The sequence below is a fragment of the Artemia sp. Qi Xiang Cuo genome, chromosome 2 (assembly GCF_049724085.1).
Source record: "Artemia sp. Qi Xiang Cuo chromosome 2, ASM4972408v1, whole genome shotgun sequence".
Lineage (NCBI taxonomy): Eukaryota > Metazoa > Arthropoda > Branchiopoda > Anostraca > Artemiidae > Artemia > Artemia sp. Qi Xiang Cuo.
In genome coordinates, this window is record NC_142795.1 from 15460678 (window position 1) to 15480886 (window position 20209).

Sequence of the window (20209 nt, forward strand, 5' to 3'; positions counted from 1 at the left end):
AACTAAAACTTTCAATATCCAATAAAATGAACCCTCTCTAAAGTTTCTACGAGCATTCCTTCCATAAGAACCATATATTCCCTCAGGGCATGATTTACAACGCCTGCCCTCGGGACCTGGGGGGCAGTGAACACCCTGGAGTCTTTGTTATATGGTCTTTGAACTATTTTTTTTAAAAATGGCTATCTCAAAGTTCTTATCGGATGGGTTTGAGGAAAAAATGGCGTGGAGGGGTGGGAGGGGGGCTAGGTGCCCTCCAGTCTCTTTTGACTCTTAAAAAGTGAACTAGAACTTTCAATTTCCAATCAAATGGGAGCCCTCTTTGAAGTTTATGTGAGCATCCCTTCCATAAGAACCATATATCCCCTCAGGGCCTGCCACCGGGCCCTGGGGGGCTGTGTCGACACCGGAGTTTTGTTATATGATCTTTGAACTATTTTGAACAAAATAGCTATCTCAAAATTTTTATCGGATGCATTTGGGAAAAAAGGGCGTGGGGGGGGGGCTGGTTACCCTCCGATATCTTTTGACACTTAAAAGAGCGAACTAGAACTTTCAGTTTTCAATCAAATGAGCCCTCTCTGAAGTTTATACGAACATTCCTTCCATAAGAACCATATATGCCCCCCGGGCATAACTTATAACCTTTACCCTGAAGATTGTGGGGGAGGATCCTGCTCAAAGATATAATTTCCAGAACTTTCAATTACGTTGAACAAAATGGCTATCTCAAAATTTTGATTGGATACGTTTGGGGAAATGGTGGGCGTGGAAGGGGTATTAGTTACCTTCCAATAACTTTCGACTATTAAAAAGGGCACTAGCCATTAAAATTTCGAATCGAATGAGCCCTTTTTGAAGTGTTTACGACAACGCTTTCTGTAAAAACCTTATATGCCCCCAGGGCTAAACTTTCAACCCTTGCACTGAGGGCTGTCGGGGGGGGGGGTGTCATCCTCAAAGACCTAATATCCAGAATTTTCAACTACGTTGAATAAAATGGGTATCTCAAAATTTTGATTGGATGTGTTTGGGGAAAAGGTGGGCGTGAGAGGGGGGTTAGTTGCCCTCCAATCACTTTTGACTATTAAAAAGGGCACTATTCCCTTTGAATTTCCAATCGAATAAGTCCTTTTTGAAGGTTTTACGACAAAGCTTTCTATACAACCCTTATATGCCCCGCATAACTTACAACCCCTGGCATGAGGGCTGTGGGGGAAGTGTCCTCCTCAAAAGCATAATTTCTATCTCAAAATCAACTATGTAGAACAAAATGGCTGTCTCAAAATTATGATTGGATGTGCTTGGGGAAATGGTGGGCGTGGAAGGGGTGTTAGTTGCCTTCCAATCACTTTTGACCCTTAATAAGGGCACTAGAACTTTTGATTTCCACTCGAATGAGCCCCCTTTGAAGTTTATACGACGACCCCTTCCATATGAAGTGCCTCTGGGAAAAAATTAAATAAATAAATAAATAATAATAAAACATTGGAGCCGTATGGCCTTTACAATAGACAACTCTATAGCGTTACCTCTGATACTACGACAATAAAAAGCAGCGTTTGCTTTTCTGGGAGTTTAATATTGATTGGCGGCCTGGTAGTCACATACATTATGAAGCTGTGATATTAGTTCTGCCCTAATCTAATCCCCAAAATAAACAGAGAATTGTCGTACATCGTAGCGTGACTCTTTTAGGCTACTAAGCTTCCACGTTCCAGTTTTCCCATTACTTGCTTAACTGTATGTACACCTTGATAGATACCAGTCCCTTTAATATCCTTTCAGCTGACGAATGAACAGTTTTTGGAGAATTTGGCTATTTGTCCGAGATTTGGACAAATATCCACTAAAGAGAAAGTTAAAGAGAAGTGGAGTAAGTAAAAACTTTTTCACAAGGACGAAGGATAACAGCGACTTATAAGTAGATTTTCACATAGCGAGAATAAAACCCAATGAGATTTTAGTTTGAACAAGTTTTAAAAAGCAGCAGCGTGAGATCTCACTCACAAAGCGGGATAGTACATTACTTCTCTAAATACATGCTAAATTCTTTCTAGCGTACTAATTGAATTCGATACAAATGTCTAGGATTACCAATGTCTTTGTCCTTAAGCATTAAAGATCAGGATTGCATTATAGTTTTAAAGAGAATATAGGACATAGTGGTATTTATAAAGCAAATGGAACACGGGGCTTTACGGAGCCAATCCGGTCTACTGCTTCACTAGTGTGATGAAATTTCAGTTTTCCAGTGCGATCGGTTGTGTGGAAGAAATGCCACTTCTTCCGCGAACCGAAGTGAACGTCCAAGGCCGATTCAATAAATCGCTTACATTTTTAATTAATAGGGGGGCCCTGCCCATTGGATAACTAACTCACTGCGAAGAGTGGCTGAACTAACACTACGGCCACGAGCACGTGTGTCCACAATACTGCCCATACTCTCGACAACAGATTCGCATGAGGTCTTGCATATACAGCACAATAAGAGGTGAAAAAGTTCGGCAATGCCATCATACAATGCTGGCTGCTCAAAAAATTACTAAAGTTTTTGTAGTATACTAAGAGAGCAATGCTTAGGATCTGTATTTACGCTAAGAACACGATCTAACCATGCTTTGTACTGGTAGAGAACTGCACTTTATGACAAACTTTGAAAACCCTCCGAATTTGTAACATCAACTAAAGGTCCAAGTTGATCAGATTTCCGATCCTCAATTCAACCGAGCTGGTATCAAATATATTCCCATAATGACAGTCCATTCGTCAACTAGATTGTACCTATTTGTGGAACGAAATAGCGTGAATTGAGATTATTGAATAGTTTGTCTAAGAAGCTGTAAAGTTTCGGGGAAGTTGCAGCAACCGCCTTTCTAGCCATACCTGCAGAATTTCCCAACTCAGAAACCACATCTTTATCAATCACCGAACTTGTCCCTCGCGACATCAAGGGTATCTGGCGTAAACCTACAGAAACGCCTTGGTTTAAAAAATCGGTCGATAAGGAAGATTCCCAAGACACCCGTGGTGGGGGGGATCCCCACCCCACGCCCGTCAATTCCCAAAACACATCTAATCAAAATGTTGAGATATCCATTTCATTCAGCGTAGTTGGAAGTTCTGGAAATTTGTCTTTGAGGATGACGACCCCTCCACAGCCCTCAGCTTAATGGTTGCAAGTTATGCCCCGAGGGCATATAGGGTTTTTATAGAAAGGGTGTCGTATAAACTCTGAAGAGGGCTCATTGGACTGGAAATCAGATTCTCTAGTGCCATTTTTAAGAGTCAAAGTGATCAGGGGCATCCACCCCCTTGCTTTCGAGAAGCAAGGAAGAAGCAGAGAATCAAATGGATTATCTGCTGACAGTTTTAGCTTCATTTCGGCGATGTCATCAATGTATTCAATCAGTGTATTCGCAATTTTCCATGGTAAGAGCTCCACCGTTTGGACTGAAAGGGACAGGCTAGATAAAGTTTCGTAAATATCAATAACCCCTTATAAACTAAGTACGAAATCGGTATGTGAGATCTTATTCAAATAATCATTTTAATTGTCTCTGAGTAAGGAGTTGTCCGTGAAAATCTTGAAAACTCATTACTTATTTTCTTGTTTGTTTGTCTATATTCGAGTTTTTGCTGCATCATGTTTGTTGGGGGAGGGGGCTTTCTTAATCCTTGTTTACCATTAAGTTATGTATCCCATTATTTATTAGTTCTTACTTGTTTTCATTTTCATTTTTACCATAAAGCTATATCTTTTTTTGTTTTGTGTTTGCTTCTTCCTCCTATCTATTTATTTTTGCCTTTATTTGATTCCCTTATCCCTTATTTTTTCAATTTTTCTCACAGTTTAATTTTTTATTCTTTATTGGTTAGTTGTTTTTTTTTTACCTTGTTTAATTGCTTTTTGTTTCGTTATTTCTATCAATTGATGTTGATGCACTTATTTAGCACTTATTATCTTATTTGTTTGGTAATTCGGTTAACTTGTTTGCTTTTTATGTTTAGTGATGTATTTATATCTTTCATTTTCATCATTGTTTTAACTTTTCCAAGAAATATGGCCATATTTCTGATATTTAAACTTCAGGATTTCAGTTTTTTATGATTTTTTAACTTTATTAAAAATACAGCCTTTTTAAAAATTTGTTGCACATCTTGGTTATCATTAATTTAAACTAATAAATTAGCTTTTTCCTTATTTCTATTCTCTCTCGTGTTTACTACTATATTATTTGCTTAGGTTATTTTGGCAGCTTAAAAACCTTAAAAATCAAAAACTTAGCTTTGCTTGCACTTTTTTTCTCAGCAGTCCAACAGAATTAGTGTCAGAGAATTATACTTTGCTGACAAAATGAAATCAAAATAAGCATGAAGGTCAAGAAGTAAGAGAAAATTTGCTAGAATCAATTTATTAACAATGTAGTTTCTAGAATTAAATAGTGAACATGTTGCAGCATCTTGGTTTCTGGATTTTCTCTTTCGTAGTTTTTCGTGAAACCCTCTCACAATATGCACAACGACGAATGGTAAGTATTCTGTCGAAACCTAATCTTTAATTTAAGACAAGATTACGTTCCTTTAAGGACCCTTCACACTGCAAACCTAAAACTTTACGCTTGCAACGTAATTTTTTTTACTTAAGTTCACCATGAAGGTTGTCTCCTTAAGGGCAACCTAGTAAAGAACGAACCCTAGCCCATTATGACCAAAACATTAAATATGTTCTTAGGAAAAAAAAAACTATTAAGCAAGGGAGATTCGTCATTTGAAGCTGTTTCAGGAATGGTAACTGTTATTCCGAAAAATTTTCACGGTACAAGTTCGTTGTGAATAACAAATTTGTTGGAATTTTGAAAAGTAGTTTGAAACACCAGAAAATGTTGTCAGATAGGAATGACAATTGTAATATTAAAAAATCTCACAGATACGTTAAAGAGCTCATTTGAAAGGAGTGCTATATCATTTGCCTTTTGTAAGTAATCAAACATGATATTAAAAATTAAATGAAAATTTTTACACGAACTGTATCTTCGTATATAAGATGATGTAACACACGTATTTTTTGACAAGATAATATAACACATGTGTCTTTTTAAAAGTTGCTTCTCTGGGGCATGATGCAATATTTGAGTCTAATTGATGCCTGATTTGCTGTGTTTTGTTCTTTACTAAATTCAATTAGAAAAAATAGTTTAAAGAGTTGCTTAGTTAAAACTGATTTCACTAGATTAATGTATAATTTTTAACAAAAGTGTACTTTTGGTAGTGCCGTCATTACTGACAAAGTTGGTCGATCTTTACTATGTTCTGGATAAGAGAAGGCGAAGGTTTTTTTTTCTATTTGATGTTTGTGAGCATGGTTTAGGACGCTGGAACCTAGTAAATAACGAACTCTGGGCCGTAGTAAACGGAAATTGAAAACCGAAAATGGCAGAAAGGAAATCTAATCTAACAATTCGAACGTTCAAACAGGTCCAAGTAGCCCCGCTGTATGGACCCGGTTAAGTAAATAATTTCTTATACCACGCTGCTTTTCCATTTACAGAATTTAAGAGAAGAAAAACGGGTATAATTTAAGTAAAACTGTGGAATATATAAAAAAAAAAAAACTTATATAATAAAAAAATTCCCGTGGATAAGGCTCCCGGAGGTAAAATCGAAACATTCAGATTTTAATCATTTAAAGTGTGTCGTTCTTTTTGTTTGTTCCAGTGTTTTATTTAAAATATACCCGGTTTTCTCTCTCTTAAATTCTCTAAACCAGTCAAGGCTATCTATATGAACTTTAAAAAGTCAAAGGATCGAAAGTTTTTGAGTCACAAGATTTTTGTAAGCAACCTCTCTACGATTCAATACAGGTTGTTTCCTTTTTCTTTTAGAGTGACGGTTTCATAAGACTTGGAGACATGTTATATACTGAAGAAGCCTATGATGATTTGCGTCAGCCAAGTTTCAGGTCATTTCGTAAACAGATCTTCTCTTTTTGGCCAAAAGACAATAATGGGCTTGTAATTGTCCCGTACTTGATAGATTCTTCAGTGGGTAATCCATTGTTCTTATTTCTTTGCGAAGAAGATTTATTTTGTAAAGAGAAAACTCTATTGGAAAAATGCTGTAATTTTTTTTTTAATTTTGACCTAGGCACGTATTTTAGGAGGCGAGGGGGGGGGGTCTTACAACCTATATACACCCTCACTCGAGTTTAATCGTTTTTTTTTGGGGGGAGTTTTTCGTATAATTCACCTGCTTCTTGCCTTTTTATTAAAGTTTTACCAGGCTGCCTTCAAAAAAAATATTGTGCACATGGCTACCTGGACGAAGTCAAATAGAATTTGATCACATAAGGTGATTCATCACTTCGGGACAAAATAGAATTTATCAGTAGCTGTATTGTTACCTCTATTTTCTCTTTTCTTAGAAACAAAGCTTTACGGCAACTTCTGAAAAAATAGGATTAATGACGAATCAAAACGATTCTTTACAAATCAAAACGATTCAAAATGCTTTTCAATCCAAATCGACTAACGCTACATACATACATGCGCAAGCGGTAGGTCACAGAAACTCAAAAAGTAATCACAAGCAATCCTGCATATATTTTTTTCTACTGGGTAAGCTGGTCCAATTATCAAAACCAGAAGATACTATTGTTTTTATTATTAACAACTCACTGTATCACCAAACCACCTGAGGCCAACACATCTAAACACGTTCCTTCTCCATCCCAATTTTTTCAAAGCCTCCCTCTCCACACCCTCCCAAGAAGCTCCAATTTCCCTTAAAAGCTTCCCTATGACCTCGTTCCGCACCCATTCAGGGATAACCTGTTGTCAGATTGGCCCTAGATGGATGGCCAACTAGGGCGATGTTTGGAAATCTGCCAACCTTCATCTGCAGAACGTGTCCCAGCCATCTCAACCTTTCTCTCGTTATAGCCCGAGAAATCGGGATAAAACTACATTTTGGTCTAGCTTTCCGTTAAAATACGGTCAGTCATATTGGTACTAAAATGAACCCCAGAGAATTCTTCTTAAAAAACCAGAAAGTACATTCCTTACCACTTTTCTTTGACGTTGGTTTGTTTGCCATCCTAACCGCATAACCAAGGAACGGATCTTTTCTTTAAGGAAGAGATTTCTTTAAAAGTGTATATAGATCATTTCACTTTTCTTTCGTATTCACTCTAAAAAGGTAATTGCATAAGTGCTTTGCAGCTACCTCTTTTTAGGTTTGCTACTTACAAAAAAGGAATGAGTAGTAACAGTACTCAAATGACAGAACTGTAATGCATGTTTCACATTGGTTAAATAACCCTATCACACAGATTTACTTAAGGTCCGTAAGAATGTGACTTTGATTCTAATTGGAGTATTGTTTGTAACTGACCAATCAGAGACCGTTTTCGATTCTTGTGCTTAATAGCTTTGGAATGACAGTGTGAATTGGAATTGTTTGGATTTGTTAGTCAGTCTCTATCAGCTGTGAGAGTGGTTGGATAAAAAAATGGATTTATTTATGAAACATAAAATGATACGGAATCTTCTGATTTTGGAAAAATGTCTAAATATAAATGATCAATTTCAAAAGCTATCAGTGCAAAAGAAAATATTCTCTAAAAAATGCTTGACGATATTATGAAAGATGAACCTCCAACTTTGAATTATTGTATGATCCTTATGGGTCGTGGCTTAAACCCATTTGCTCAATTTGTTGACATACTAACCGAACCAAAATGTTATTTTGATTTTTCTTTTGAACACTAGCTTAGGAATATAATGATGATTTAAGACTCTATCCAAATCATTTCTTGCTCTATGTTTTTTCACGAGAACATCAAATAAGTCAAGAATTTAGAAAATCCTGTCCAAACAGATTTAATTGATTTGAAGTTATATGTCACTCGATTACTCCTCCTCTTTCTTTAGAACTAGAAAAGAACATTCCCTTTATCGATCGTAAGTCAGTTTATTTTTGACAGTGAGAGAGTCAACAGTGAAAAAACGTTCTATACATGCCCATTACGCTTGTATAAATTGGGCAGCTGGTCGTCCTGTGAGAATTGTACAATTGTTGATGACTATGACGAAAAGTACAGATTATGCAATCCATATGAATTGCATAGAGGATATGCAGTGTAAATTAAAGACTTTTATTCCTGTCTTGAAGATGTTTGTGACTCTCACACTATAGGTTTCTTAGGCTTCAATTGTCACTATGAAAAATGCGATCAGTGGGAGAATACTTACCCTGGTGTGATTGGAAAGAACCCAAAACAAGATTTTTATTTAATTCTAAGAGACTGGTGTTGTCGTGGTTTTAAATTGTTTTGGGAGGAAGAATCAGGTCTCATTTCAACTACTGGAATAACAAAAGAAATCTGGTTTTTACGACATTGCTTGAAGACAATGGCAACTATCATTATAGGTTTACTGACTTTTATTTGGCTGTTACAGAAAGTGATTCTCTATTTGAAAACACTGTATTTGATATTGCTTCGAATAAGCAAATTGAAACATGTGAATTGTGCAATATGAATGAAAAGAGTATCATTGACTTCACAAAGAGATACAATAAGACGGAAGTTACGTCGTACTGTAGAAAATGTGATCCTGACTTTGTACATAAAGATCAATACATTGTGATTTAATACATTATGATTCGTGTGAACATTTTATTCGTAGGGCACTGAAATCAATATTACGCAAGTATGAAAGTTTATTTTCCACTAGAAAGTGTTGTGAAGTGTATTTTATGGTATTTGGGTGATGTAGTCGTAGATGCCTTTATTCTCCATTTAAAGGGGAGATAAACTCTGGCCCTAAGGTAATTAAACTTTGGTAGCGTGCCTTAGGCTATGACCGAACTAATGAGGCATACCGACTGGGTATGTTCGAGGGGTTAAAGGTAGATCATAGAGAGGTTGTCTAAAATACAATACTTTTATTCAATTTACATATAATAATTCCAGATATGGATATTCTACTGGGACTGGTTGTCCCAAGTAGACCACAAGTCTCAGAAACTACAATAATATATATAATAAGATACGGACACTTACAATGATCCGACAAGATTCCAAGATATTTCTAAAAACAACGGACCAGAGGTCAGTCCGGCATAAAGTTAGTATCAGTCTAAATCTAGTTATTAACAGTCCGCCCCTTCCCATAAAATGTATCTTCTGTACATTTTATCAGCCAAACCTTCCTTTAACCAACCGACGCAAATAGCTAGGAAGTGGTATTTCTCAATTTCCTGTTAAGCAGAAACTTGGCAGGATCTATTCCTTATCTTAATAAAAAAGTGGTATTTCTAAACTTCGTATTTGCGTCTTATATATTTTTACTAAATTAATAATTAACTAAGTTAGAAACCTTTACTACAATACTACCGATTTCAAGAAGAATTGTCCCAATGCTTAATAATTTACTTTTCAAGAAACTTAGTTTTGTATTCAGCTATTTGGTTACCATCTTTGGGTAATTACGTTAATACACCCTCAATGGGATTCCTAGGGTCATGTTTCTGGTCCAATATAGGCCATGTTTTTTTTCGAAGGATTTCAATTTGAAATTCATCCTTGTATCTCTTTTTTTCTGTCTCTAGGACTGAAAAATACTCTTTTACCCTTTTCATATGCATCTTCTGTTTTAGCTTGACCCCAAGCAGCTTAAACATAATATTAGTGGTATTGCTTCAGTTATATTCGAAGTTATATTAGAAAATTTATTGAATTATTTGAGTTTAAATCTAAGTCCCATTAATAATTTAATTTATCTGTGTGATGTGCTTTATATGCCGTTTATTTTTCGTTTTAGAAATACCTTGGATGAAATACACATAACATTTTTGATTTTTAAATTTTCACATATTTTTATAGCACAAAGCATTTCACATATATCAATAACATAAGCCATTGGGCTATGTAGCACATTTTCTAGGCCTAAATTAAGTTCTGATTTTATCTCTTTCTGACGAACTTGTAGTAAAGTCTGTATTACTGCTATAGTTTCCAAAATATCAGTTTTTCCAGTATGGTTTGGTTTCTGATGGTATGAGATGATAGTATCAGAATACATTTGAAGTGGCTTCAAAATTTGTTACTTTCCAAAAATGTGTCAAAATATGATTGAAAAAAATGGATCATAAAGGATGCTACGAAAAATTTGATTTCCAAAAAAAATAGCTAAGGCTGTCTCTAAAATAAATATTCACATTAGAATACATATAAAGCATATAGTTTTACATATATAGTAGAAAGAAACACTCAAAATTGTATATATCACTGCATTCTTTTTTTTAACGAAAGTTAATTAATTTTAATTACTTTCTCCTCTTTTTACTCTTAATATATAATTATTAATCACTTAAAAGATTGTTTCACAATAAAAATATATTTATACGTTGACTCGATGTCAAACATTTATATATTGCATTAAATCACTAGTTAAAACTTAAAGAAAATAAACATATATTATATATGTATACAAGCATTGTGTAATAGCTTACACAAGTATTTTTTTTTAATTCTCAAAACTAGATAGGATATTTAACTACTGTTTAAAACTTAAAGCATTAAAAAAATAATGCACGGCATAGACTAGTATTGGAATTAATTCCACCTATTGTTTTTTTAATTGCTTATGAAGTATTAATGCAGAATACTTCTTGAATGATATAAAAATAAAAAAACACAAATACTCAACATTTAATTCACTATATTTACATGGATAGTTTAGGATATATATATATATATATATATATATATATATATATATATATATATATATATATATATATATATATATATATATATATATATATATATATATATATATATATATATATATATATATATATATATATATATATATATATATATATATATATATTTTGTATATATATTTTTTATATATGTATATATATATATATATATATATATATATATATATATATATATATATATATATATATATATATATATATATATATATATATATATATATATATATATATATATATATATATATATATATATATATATATATATATATATTAACAGAAGTTATGTTGATACGTAACTTAATTGTTAAAAACAAATAATAATTATGTACTCTAATAATCTATTTAATCACTGCAATATTTATTCTTTGTACAACTTTTAAATAAGTCCGTCAATACTTTTATATAAGTCCTAAATGCAATGAAAATATTTACAAAACAAAAGCAACTCCAACAAATAGATTTATGCTCTATAACTGATAACTGTGATTAGCCTCTATATAAGGGCTTGGCAATAGCTCATATAACATAACTTTGCTATTTGCATTTCTATATTTACAATTTTGGTTCTATTTCGAACCCACTTGTGTCATTAGTTGTCATTAGCTTACTATATGCCTGTTTATTTATTCAGACTTTTGAGCTTTTTAATTCTTTTCGAATTTTTTAAGTACTTGAGACAGTTTTATAACGTTTTTTGCCTGTAATTTCTTTTTTTCAGCTTTAATATCCTTTTTAGATAAAGCTCCATTTACAGCTTAGATCTGATAAGTTAAAAAATTTTGCTGTTCACCTTATACCTGTTATGCCATTATCAAATGACTTTACCTGTACTCTGAAGGTTTGCTCACCAGGACTGGCTTCTGGTAGCTCCGTATCATGTTTCCAGGTCCTCTTGTCATGGCTACAGCTAAAAGGACTATTATGAACCTGCATACACAATAATTAAATATTTAATAATTTGTGGCCACAATTTTCTCTTGGGCTATTCTTTTTTTCAGAAAAAGTGGCCCTTCTGCAGAAAATACCAGGCCTTCATGGCACACAGTAATTCAGTTTTTGACATAAAAGTGACAATGACTATTTTCACTTTAACTTCCGTAATTTTAGTAGTCTTGTCTTAGGTTTGAACTTCAAATTAAGTCCTTATAGATATTATGTGCCTTTTTTTTTATTTTTCATGCCATGTTAGTAAATTTTCTGAAAACGACTCCCACATAAGAGAGCCAAATTTCTTTTCTTGACTACTTGGAGCATTTCTCCAATATTTCTATTAATCTCGGCCCGCGTTAACCAATGTAACGGTGGCTCCGTAGTATTAATGCTACTTATTTGTACTTATTTAGTACAATTTTCATACTAGTTTCGTTCGGCAAGTTCAATAAGTGCCTATAACATAGTTTAGCTGACTTCATTCAATTTATTTCCATTTTAATTTCGTCTGGCTATATTTTCAACTTGAACCCTTCTCCCTTTTTTTTCTTTACTTTAATGAAGCCTAAGGGGTTTTTCAAGTTTTTATTCCGTTTTTTTTTCAGTAAGATACGTCTTTTCTAAGCCTATTTTGATATGTTTCATGTTTTATCAATAACTTTTACAAGTTTTTATGCTAATTGCCCTTCTATGGTCAAATTCATTATCCCTTTATTTTTAAGGGGTGGGGGGTGTCTATTGTTCCACCCTGTATTTTTTGAAATTATTTAAATTTCTTCATCCGAAAGTGTTCGTGTTAGAAAAGTACTGTATTTTTTTTCAGCTGATTTTTAGAACACTTTTAATTAAGTTTTGCCCCGCGTTTGCTAGTTCTCATTTCTTCATAAAAATGTAAGTTTTTACGATATCCTAATTGCCAATTTTATCCTAGCTTTAATTACTATTTTATTTGCCAAAGAAAGAGAAATAATAATTCCCTTGGCAAGGCTACATAGCTTTGAATGTGATTTCCACTATCTGTGGTTTATTGATAAGCTTAAATCTGGGAACGTTGTTTGAATGATTTTCTGTTCATTACTGCAAGTTGTTTTGTTGTGTAATTTTATATTTTATTTTCAAAGAAAAAGTGGATACGTTTAGTTTCTTTTAGGGTTCGACGGCTTGGAATTTGGGTTTTTGGGTTGGCACAGGTGAAAACCAATTGTTTAAACTAGGGATCTCCTGTGCCAATTCGTTTTCTCAGATCCAATACATCGCTAGAGTTAAAATTATTATCTTGAACTATTAACTGTGGTTTGCTTGTGACGATGGGGTTAATTTTTGGCTTATTTTTAATGGATTTTGTCCTTGGCTTTTACCTCCTAGTAAGTTTTTAGGTTATAATTTATTTTATATTGCTTTTCGTTTCTTTCACCTCGCACTTTTTTTTGCTTTATAAGCTTATTCTAAGTTTCGCTTAAATCTTTATAGCGCTTAATTATTGTCTTTAATTTTTTTTTTTATTTTATTCTTTTTCACCTTTTATTATATTCTTTTATTTTACTATAACTAATTTTAATAAAATTAAAATTAGCTTATATATGTATTGATCAATTAATGTAAACTCTTGCTGTTTTCCCCATTATAATTATTTTAAAATTCAAAAATAATTTTTTCAAATTCAACTGGAAGTTTCACCTCAGAACGTTAAAGGTTAGTAGATGATTAGCATTTACTCAACAACGAGAGGCCAGCAGTGGTTGAGCTCCTCAAAATTTGCTAGCTTCCAATGACCCTATTTCAGTAGTCAAACCTCCTTCGTTTTTTTTTCAACAACCCCCAATTTTTTTTTTAAATATACATATCAAAAAAATTGTCTTTTAATGCTGATTCTAAATATATAGTGTTTATTAAGTTTACCTTAACCCGTATAAAGTTAAGAATTTGAACGTTAATTATTGTAGTATAAACTGTAACGTCCTGTGTACTTGTTTCCGTAATATTATTTCTATTTACTTCCTGGATACAATCTACTTGTAGGCTAATTTGAATATAAGGGACTATTGGCTTCACTATATTTGATTTCTACTATCAGACCGTGTTTTGTCTGATATACACTCTACCTGATATTCGACTAAACTCTACTGATTTATAATCAGACTAGACTTGAGGATGATTCGTCATTGAGTAACCGTAAGAGCTGACCAGAGTTATCAATATTAGCTATTCCAAAAGGATGCATTGCCTTCTCTGTTTGTCCTAATGTGGGCTTATATTCTATGTAAACAAGCATAACAGTTTTCATACACTGGTAGCTTTACATCTACATGGCTTAAAATTCAAATTAGAACTTTCTTCGGACGCATTTTGTGCGGCTAATTCAGAATTTGAACTTTTTCTAACACCATTATTCAGATGAAGGTCCTCTGTGTAGGTAAAGGAGACCCTTTTAAGACCTATCCCCATGCCTCCATTTTCTGTAATTAACAGTTTCTTTCGCCGAATTTCTCGCCTTATGCAGAGTTCCAGTCACAGCTGGGTAACAACTCTTTTTTTTGCTTCCTTTGGCGACTTTTGCTAAGCTTCCACATTTGTTTTCTTACTTATAAGGTTACTTTTCTCGTTTTTTTCCATCCCTTTCCTCAAGTACTTTAATTATATATTTATATATCTTCTCCTTCCCTTTGCTTGTGAAACTACATAACTAACCTAGTATTTGTTAGGTTTAACAAAGGTAATTCTATTGCTTATTACGTCGTAAGATGCCATATTTTCGAAGCAACTCTACTCCTAAAACACTCGAAAATGGCAGCTTCAAACCTATAATTGTTCGGACCACAATTTATGTGCTTCCTTAGCTAAATTGTAGCTGTGTTATCCTTGAACAATAAGTCTATAGCCTGTACCTGTAGTAAGGCTAAATTAGGGCCTTATTTGCCACTATTCTGCCTCAAATTCTTCTGTTTCTACCAACGTTTCATCGGTCCAGCTAGATTTTGTTTTTCTTTACGTATTATCTTTTATTTTATTCTTTCAATTCACGGTACAAATACTTTATTATTTAGTAATATACGGCACTACTACATTGCATTTATTACCAACACTAAAAAACTAATAATTATACACTTGCTAAAAACTAGATACTGTATTTTTTTTCTATTTTACAATTCTTGATTGAGCCTTTTTTACATTTTATATATTGTACCCAAGTCTTTGAGGGGATACAAATCTATTTCTAATGGCCAAAATTCGAGCAAAGCTGCTCGAAGTTTTGCTAATTCGAGCGCCGCTAAAAGAAAAGTACATTTACTTTCCCCTTCTAATACGGTCATTTCGATTTTTTTTTGTATTTTGCAACCTTATTTAGTTTTTCCAACGACCACCAGTTGTTGTGAAGTTGTTGTGAAGTGTATTTTATGGTATTTGGGTGATGTAGTCGTAGATGCCTTTATTCTCCATTTAAAGGGGAGATAAACTATGGCCTTAAGGTAATTAAAATTTGGTAGCGTGCCTTAGGCTATGACCGAACTAATAAGGCGTACCGACCGGGTATGTTCGAGGGGCTAAAGGTAGATCGTAGAGAGGTTGTCTAAAATACAATACTTTTATTCAATTAACATATAATAATTCCAGATATGGATATTCTACTGGGACTGGCTGTCCCAAGTAGACCACAAGTCTCAGAAACTATAATAATATATATAATAAGATATAGACACTTACAATGATCCGACAAGATTCCAAGATATTTCTAAAAACAACGGACCAGAGTTCAGTCCGGCATAAAGTTAGTATCAGTCTAAATCTTGTTATTAACAGTCCGCCCCTTCCCATAAAATGTATCTTTTATAAATTTTATCAACCAAACCTTCCTTTAACCAACCGACGCAAATAGCTAGGAAGTGGTATTTCTCAATTTCTCGTTAAGCAGAAACTTGGCAGGATGTATTCCTTATCTTAATAAAAAAAAGTGGTATTTCTAAACTTCGTATTTGCGTCTTATATCATTCAGGCAAGGGTTGTCTACGTAAATGTTGAGACGTTCATTTTAAGTATAGCCTCGACATCGGAAAATGAAATATTATAGCGCATGAGAACCACAGCTTTTAGTTGTTAAATCCTGCACTCTCTTCTGGTTTTTAATAATAGTTTTCCCACTGCTTTCAAAAAAGTTGTTGATGTGTGGAGTGTAGAATGCATATGATAGACTAGAGGATCAAAAAATTGTATATTTTCCGCTGTTTGAAAGATACCTACCCAATGACCCGTCTTTACGTTCGATGGATTGCTATTAACAATGATAAAGATATTTTAAAACTTTGAATTTGTTCAAGGAAATTCGAGGGTGTACAATAGGATTTTTATTTGGACATATACGGATCCATATGAAAGACGGTGATTACTTTATTTGTGCTAATGTTGCGAGGTCTATTAGAACACTGCATTTGGGAGTGATTTCCCAGTAAGCTTCAAATTGATTTAATGAGATTGATGCAATACTCTCAGCTAATGGCTCAGCAAAGGTGCACTCTAAACGTACACTCCCTGTTCATATAATACCCATATCTTGAGTGCCAAACAAGTCCAATACAATGATACCATGAGTTTTTGTAAACATTGTATCAGTTATACCATTTTCAAATAGTTGTGAATCTCAATCTAGTGACTGCATTGTCAACTCATACATTGACCTATAGGATTTATTAAAGGATAAATTTTACAGTGGGATTCCATATACTTTATACACAAGAGATGAAAACCCAAACATTTCAAATTTGTGTGGGGAATTTGTCCACGATCCTATAGCACTAGCACTTTTTACAAATGCCAATACCAGTTTTGACAGACTTTCACCATTGATAAGTGAAGAGTAGATAAAGGAGCGTGAACCCATGGCAATATGTTTCTAATTGGTGATTGTATGAGGAATAAGTAGTTTGATATTCTTTCCACTAGCTCTCAGTTTTTCCACTACCAAAGCAACATAACTCCTAACCTGTTGCTTTCGTACATGAAGTATTGCCGAGGTGAAAAAGACTGTTACATCGGGTGCTGTATTAAGTACCTTTCGCAAAATGAAATTGGATGGAACAAGTGTTGATTTTATGTCCACCTTAATATTTGGTGGTAGCGATTGGGGTATATTAAATATCTCATAATTTATCTTCCCAATTAAATTTAATTCACTAGTTGTTGCCTTTTTAAGTGTATTTGTGGAGTCAGTGTCTGCCTTATGTTCATATCCATTGGCTAAACCACTCTTTATATGACTTTGGGGTCATCAACATGAACTTTATGTAGCTCATAGAATTTGAGAGATTGTTGCTAGTGTTCAAAAATGTTCCATTTATGCAGACACTGATTTTCTAGATAAGTTATGTTATATACAATTTTCATAGGATACCCTATCAGTAGGACTTGACATCTCAATGTCAGATTTCTTGACTGCCGCATGTAAATCTATGCATTTGGAAGACAAATCCACGAAATAATGTTCATTGGAATAAATTTGAAAATGAATGTGTCCAGGGAGCGGTTGTTTTGGGTAGAATTGTTCAGAGTAACTATGTTTTACACTCACATCAACATTTTCTGCATTGAAAAGATTTAAAGATGAAGTGACTTATGGATGGGATTCCTTGTGTGGTAGATATGCCATTTCAGCCTAGGAGAAAACGTCCTTTTTTGATCTAACAATTTTCTTTCTTGGTTTCTTCTTCTTTGACAAGAGTGATGCCTTTCATTTCTGACCTGAGTAGAGACTGATGAGTGATTCGGTGTTTCTTGACCTTTTTTTCCACTTTGTTGAGATTTCAATCGCTCTTCAAGGGATCGTGCACTGGAACTGAGATTTTCTGAAACATTTTTTTTCTTGCCAAAGCCCCAATCTTATAGTTTAGAGGACGCAAAATCTACGACAGGCAGTACAATATATTTCTAGCCAAGGGTAGTGCAGAGTGAAAAAACTTCGTAAACCAACTACCAACACCATAACCCGACATTGATAAACGACCTTTGTAATAGTCCATTTCATGAACCATTTGTCTTGGACAAAGAGTAGCAAAATAGCAATCAATATCAGGACAAACGAATCCAATTTTCTATTAGATATCTTGTTATTGAATGGATCAAAAACGATATTTAATCAGAGCCAAACCTTTTGTTATTGCTTAAGGATCCCCCAATTTAGATCTTAATGTTAACTGACATAGTTCCAAATAAGAAGTGTTTACAAGTATATATTGAAGATGTTTTGTATTGTAATGATGAATGTGATCTTGACTGATTTTTCGTTCAGAAACACATAGGAGGGGAACGTTGCTATTGCCAACTCTCGATGTTTCAACGAATGAAGTGTAAAGAAATAGACAACTGTCCGAGGATGAGCCAGGTGGATAGTCGGCGAAAATGACGCTATCCATGCCACTGGTGCTTCCAGCACTTCTACCATTGATTAAATTTGTTTAAAACCAAGAATATCTCTCATATTATCGTTGAGAATCACTTTCTCATTGTGAAATGGAAAACAAATGTAGATCTTTCTCTGTTCAATTGAATAGTTGAATCGAAAAGCACATTTTTACGAGCGGAGATTCTTCTATTAATAGCACGACACAAATCACCAAATTCTACAAATACTACCAAATTCTTTGTATGGTAGTGTGATGAAGGGATATTCATCCGTTTTAAGCAGCGGTATTTTTCAATGTATGTATATATGTATAATTTTATTGCCCATCATAAATGTAAAATACAACACTGATGGAGTATAAAAAAAGAAAATGGAAAAAAAACAAATAAATTATGACAAATACAAACAGAACCAAAACAGAGAAGAACGGACAAGAAGAAAAAATTACAAATAGGGGCAATTATATGTAAGAACAAATCTATTATCAAAGACGGACAATTTCAGAGGTGCTTTCACCAATAATCTGCCTCCGATATCTCACATTTCTTTTCTGTACCGCGGACACTGGACTTGCAACTCCATGCCGCAAGGATAGTGAGCTGTTGAGGATAGTAAGAGGCAGCCTTAGCAAATATTTCGCATACTTGTAGAAACACTTCCATATATCCTTAATATCTGAAGCAGTAAGAAGAGACCAAAATGGTGCAAGGGCAAGTAGATGCAGAACAGAAAATGCATTATAAAAGCTAGCTCGGATACGGCAGTTAAATTTAAACTTGAACGCAACTGGTAAACCATACGCATTCCTGGCTTTTCTGGCAAAAAAATCTTTCAAAAGTTGACGCGTGGCGCGAAGATTTGACCCAATCGGTACGCCAAAATACGTCAGTGTATCTTGTGCTTTAATAACATGTTCACCTAACTGAACATTTGTCGGGCAATGTGAACGGTGATTGAACACCAGGAACTCAGTCTTACTCTCATTAAATCGAAGACCTATACGTTTTTACTCCCTATGGAGAATTCAAAATTTTATTCAATTCCAAAGGCTGTTCTACTAATATCAAGGATGTCATCAGTATAGTTAGCTAGCGAAACATCAATACCATTAAATATACACGTGGTTAGAACTTTCTGTTGTGGCACAATGACAGTATTATTAAACAGGGGGGGGGAGAAGTAACAGCACCCTGTCTAATACCCTTTTTTACTGGAAATGAAGGAGTGAGTTCCACCGTACCAGGTAAGATGGTGACCTTAACTTTGGCATTTAGCTTTTTATACATATCACGTATCGATTTGATCACAGAAAAAATGTACAATATCTTGAAATTAAAAGTCGAATACGTCTTATCAATTGTTCGGCCATTGCAGCCTTTATAGGACTATTACAATGATAGAACATTGTATTATATTTCGACAATACCTTCTCTACATTTGAATTAAAAAATTAACTACCTCGGTCCGTTTGAATTTTTATATAACAATCTTGCTTAAGAATACTTTCTATAGCCTTAGCAACTTCATCACCTCTCTTTGTCCGCAATGAAATAGCATATATATATATATAGCGACTGAAGACACTGATTACAAGTAGAATGTATTTGTAGGATGTATTGTGTCGCCTTTGAATCTCCTCTACAGTTAAAAGATTCACTTGAACTCCATTGACTTGAGAGAATGTGGTGGGGGAACTTAGACTTCCCACTTAGCCAAAATTTTCATCAACTTGCTTCAAAAATTCAACCGTTTAGAAGAAAAACACGTAGTTTAGTGTCCGCTACCCTTTTTCATACTAGTGGGTGGTGGTAATGGTGATGAGTTTATATTAAGACGCCTACACTTTTGTTTCACCACCAAGGGTGTCATCAAATCATTGTTTCTACTACTAGTTGCGGTAGATGTGCTAGTATTAGCCAAGATTGAATTCAAATTTTCTTCTTCTTTTAATATTAGACTGCTGCTGCTTCTGCTGCTATGTTCCACTAATCTTTTTAGAATTTGGATATTTTAGTTGTATAGAGGATTGTCAAATGATAAAACTCATTTACGATTTGTAAGCATATAATCTATTAAAGAAGGTAGATGAATTATAAT

The 20209-nt window shown here is 34.0% G+C and overlaps 1 protein-coding gene across 1 annotated transcript in view; it reads left to right on the top strand.

Moving 5' to 3' along the window:
• The first annotated feature begins 4445 nt into the window (after nt 1-4445).
• LOC148954938 (zinc metalloproteinase nas-29-like) overlaps nt 4446-20209 on the top strand; it is a 58867-nt gene continuing 43103 nt past the window's right edge. Inside the window, exons 1-2 of the mRNA XM_089107995.1 lie at nt 4446-4532; nt 5886-6048. Of these exons, the coding sequence (XP_088964121.1) occupies nt 4452-4532; nt 5886-6048 (244 nt within the window). The 5' untranslated portion in view covers nt 4446-4451. The remainder of the gene's footprint in view (nt 4533-5885; nt 6049-20209) is intronic.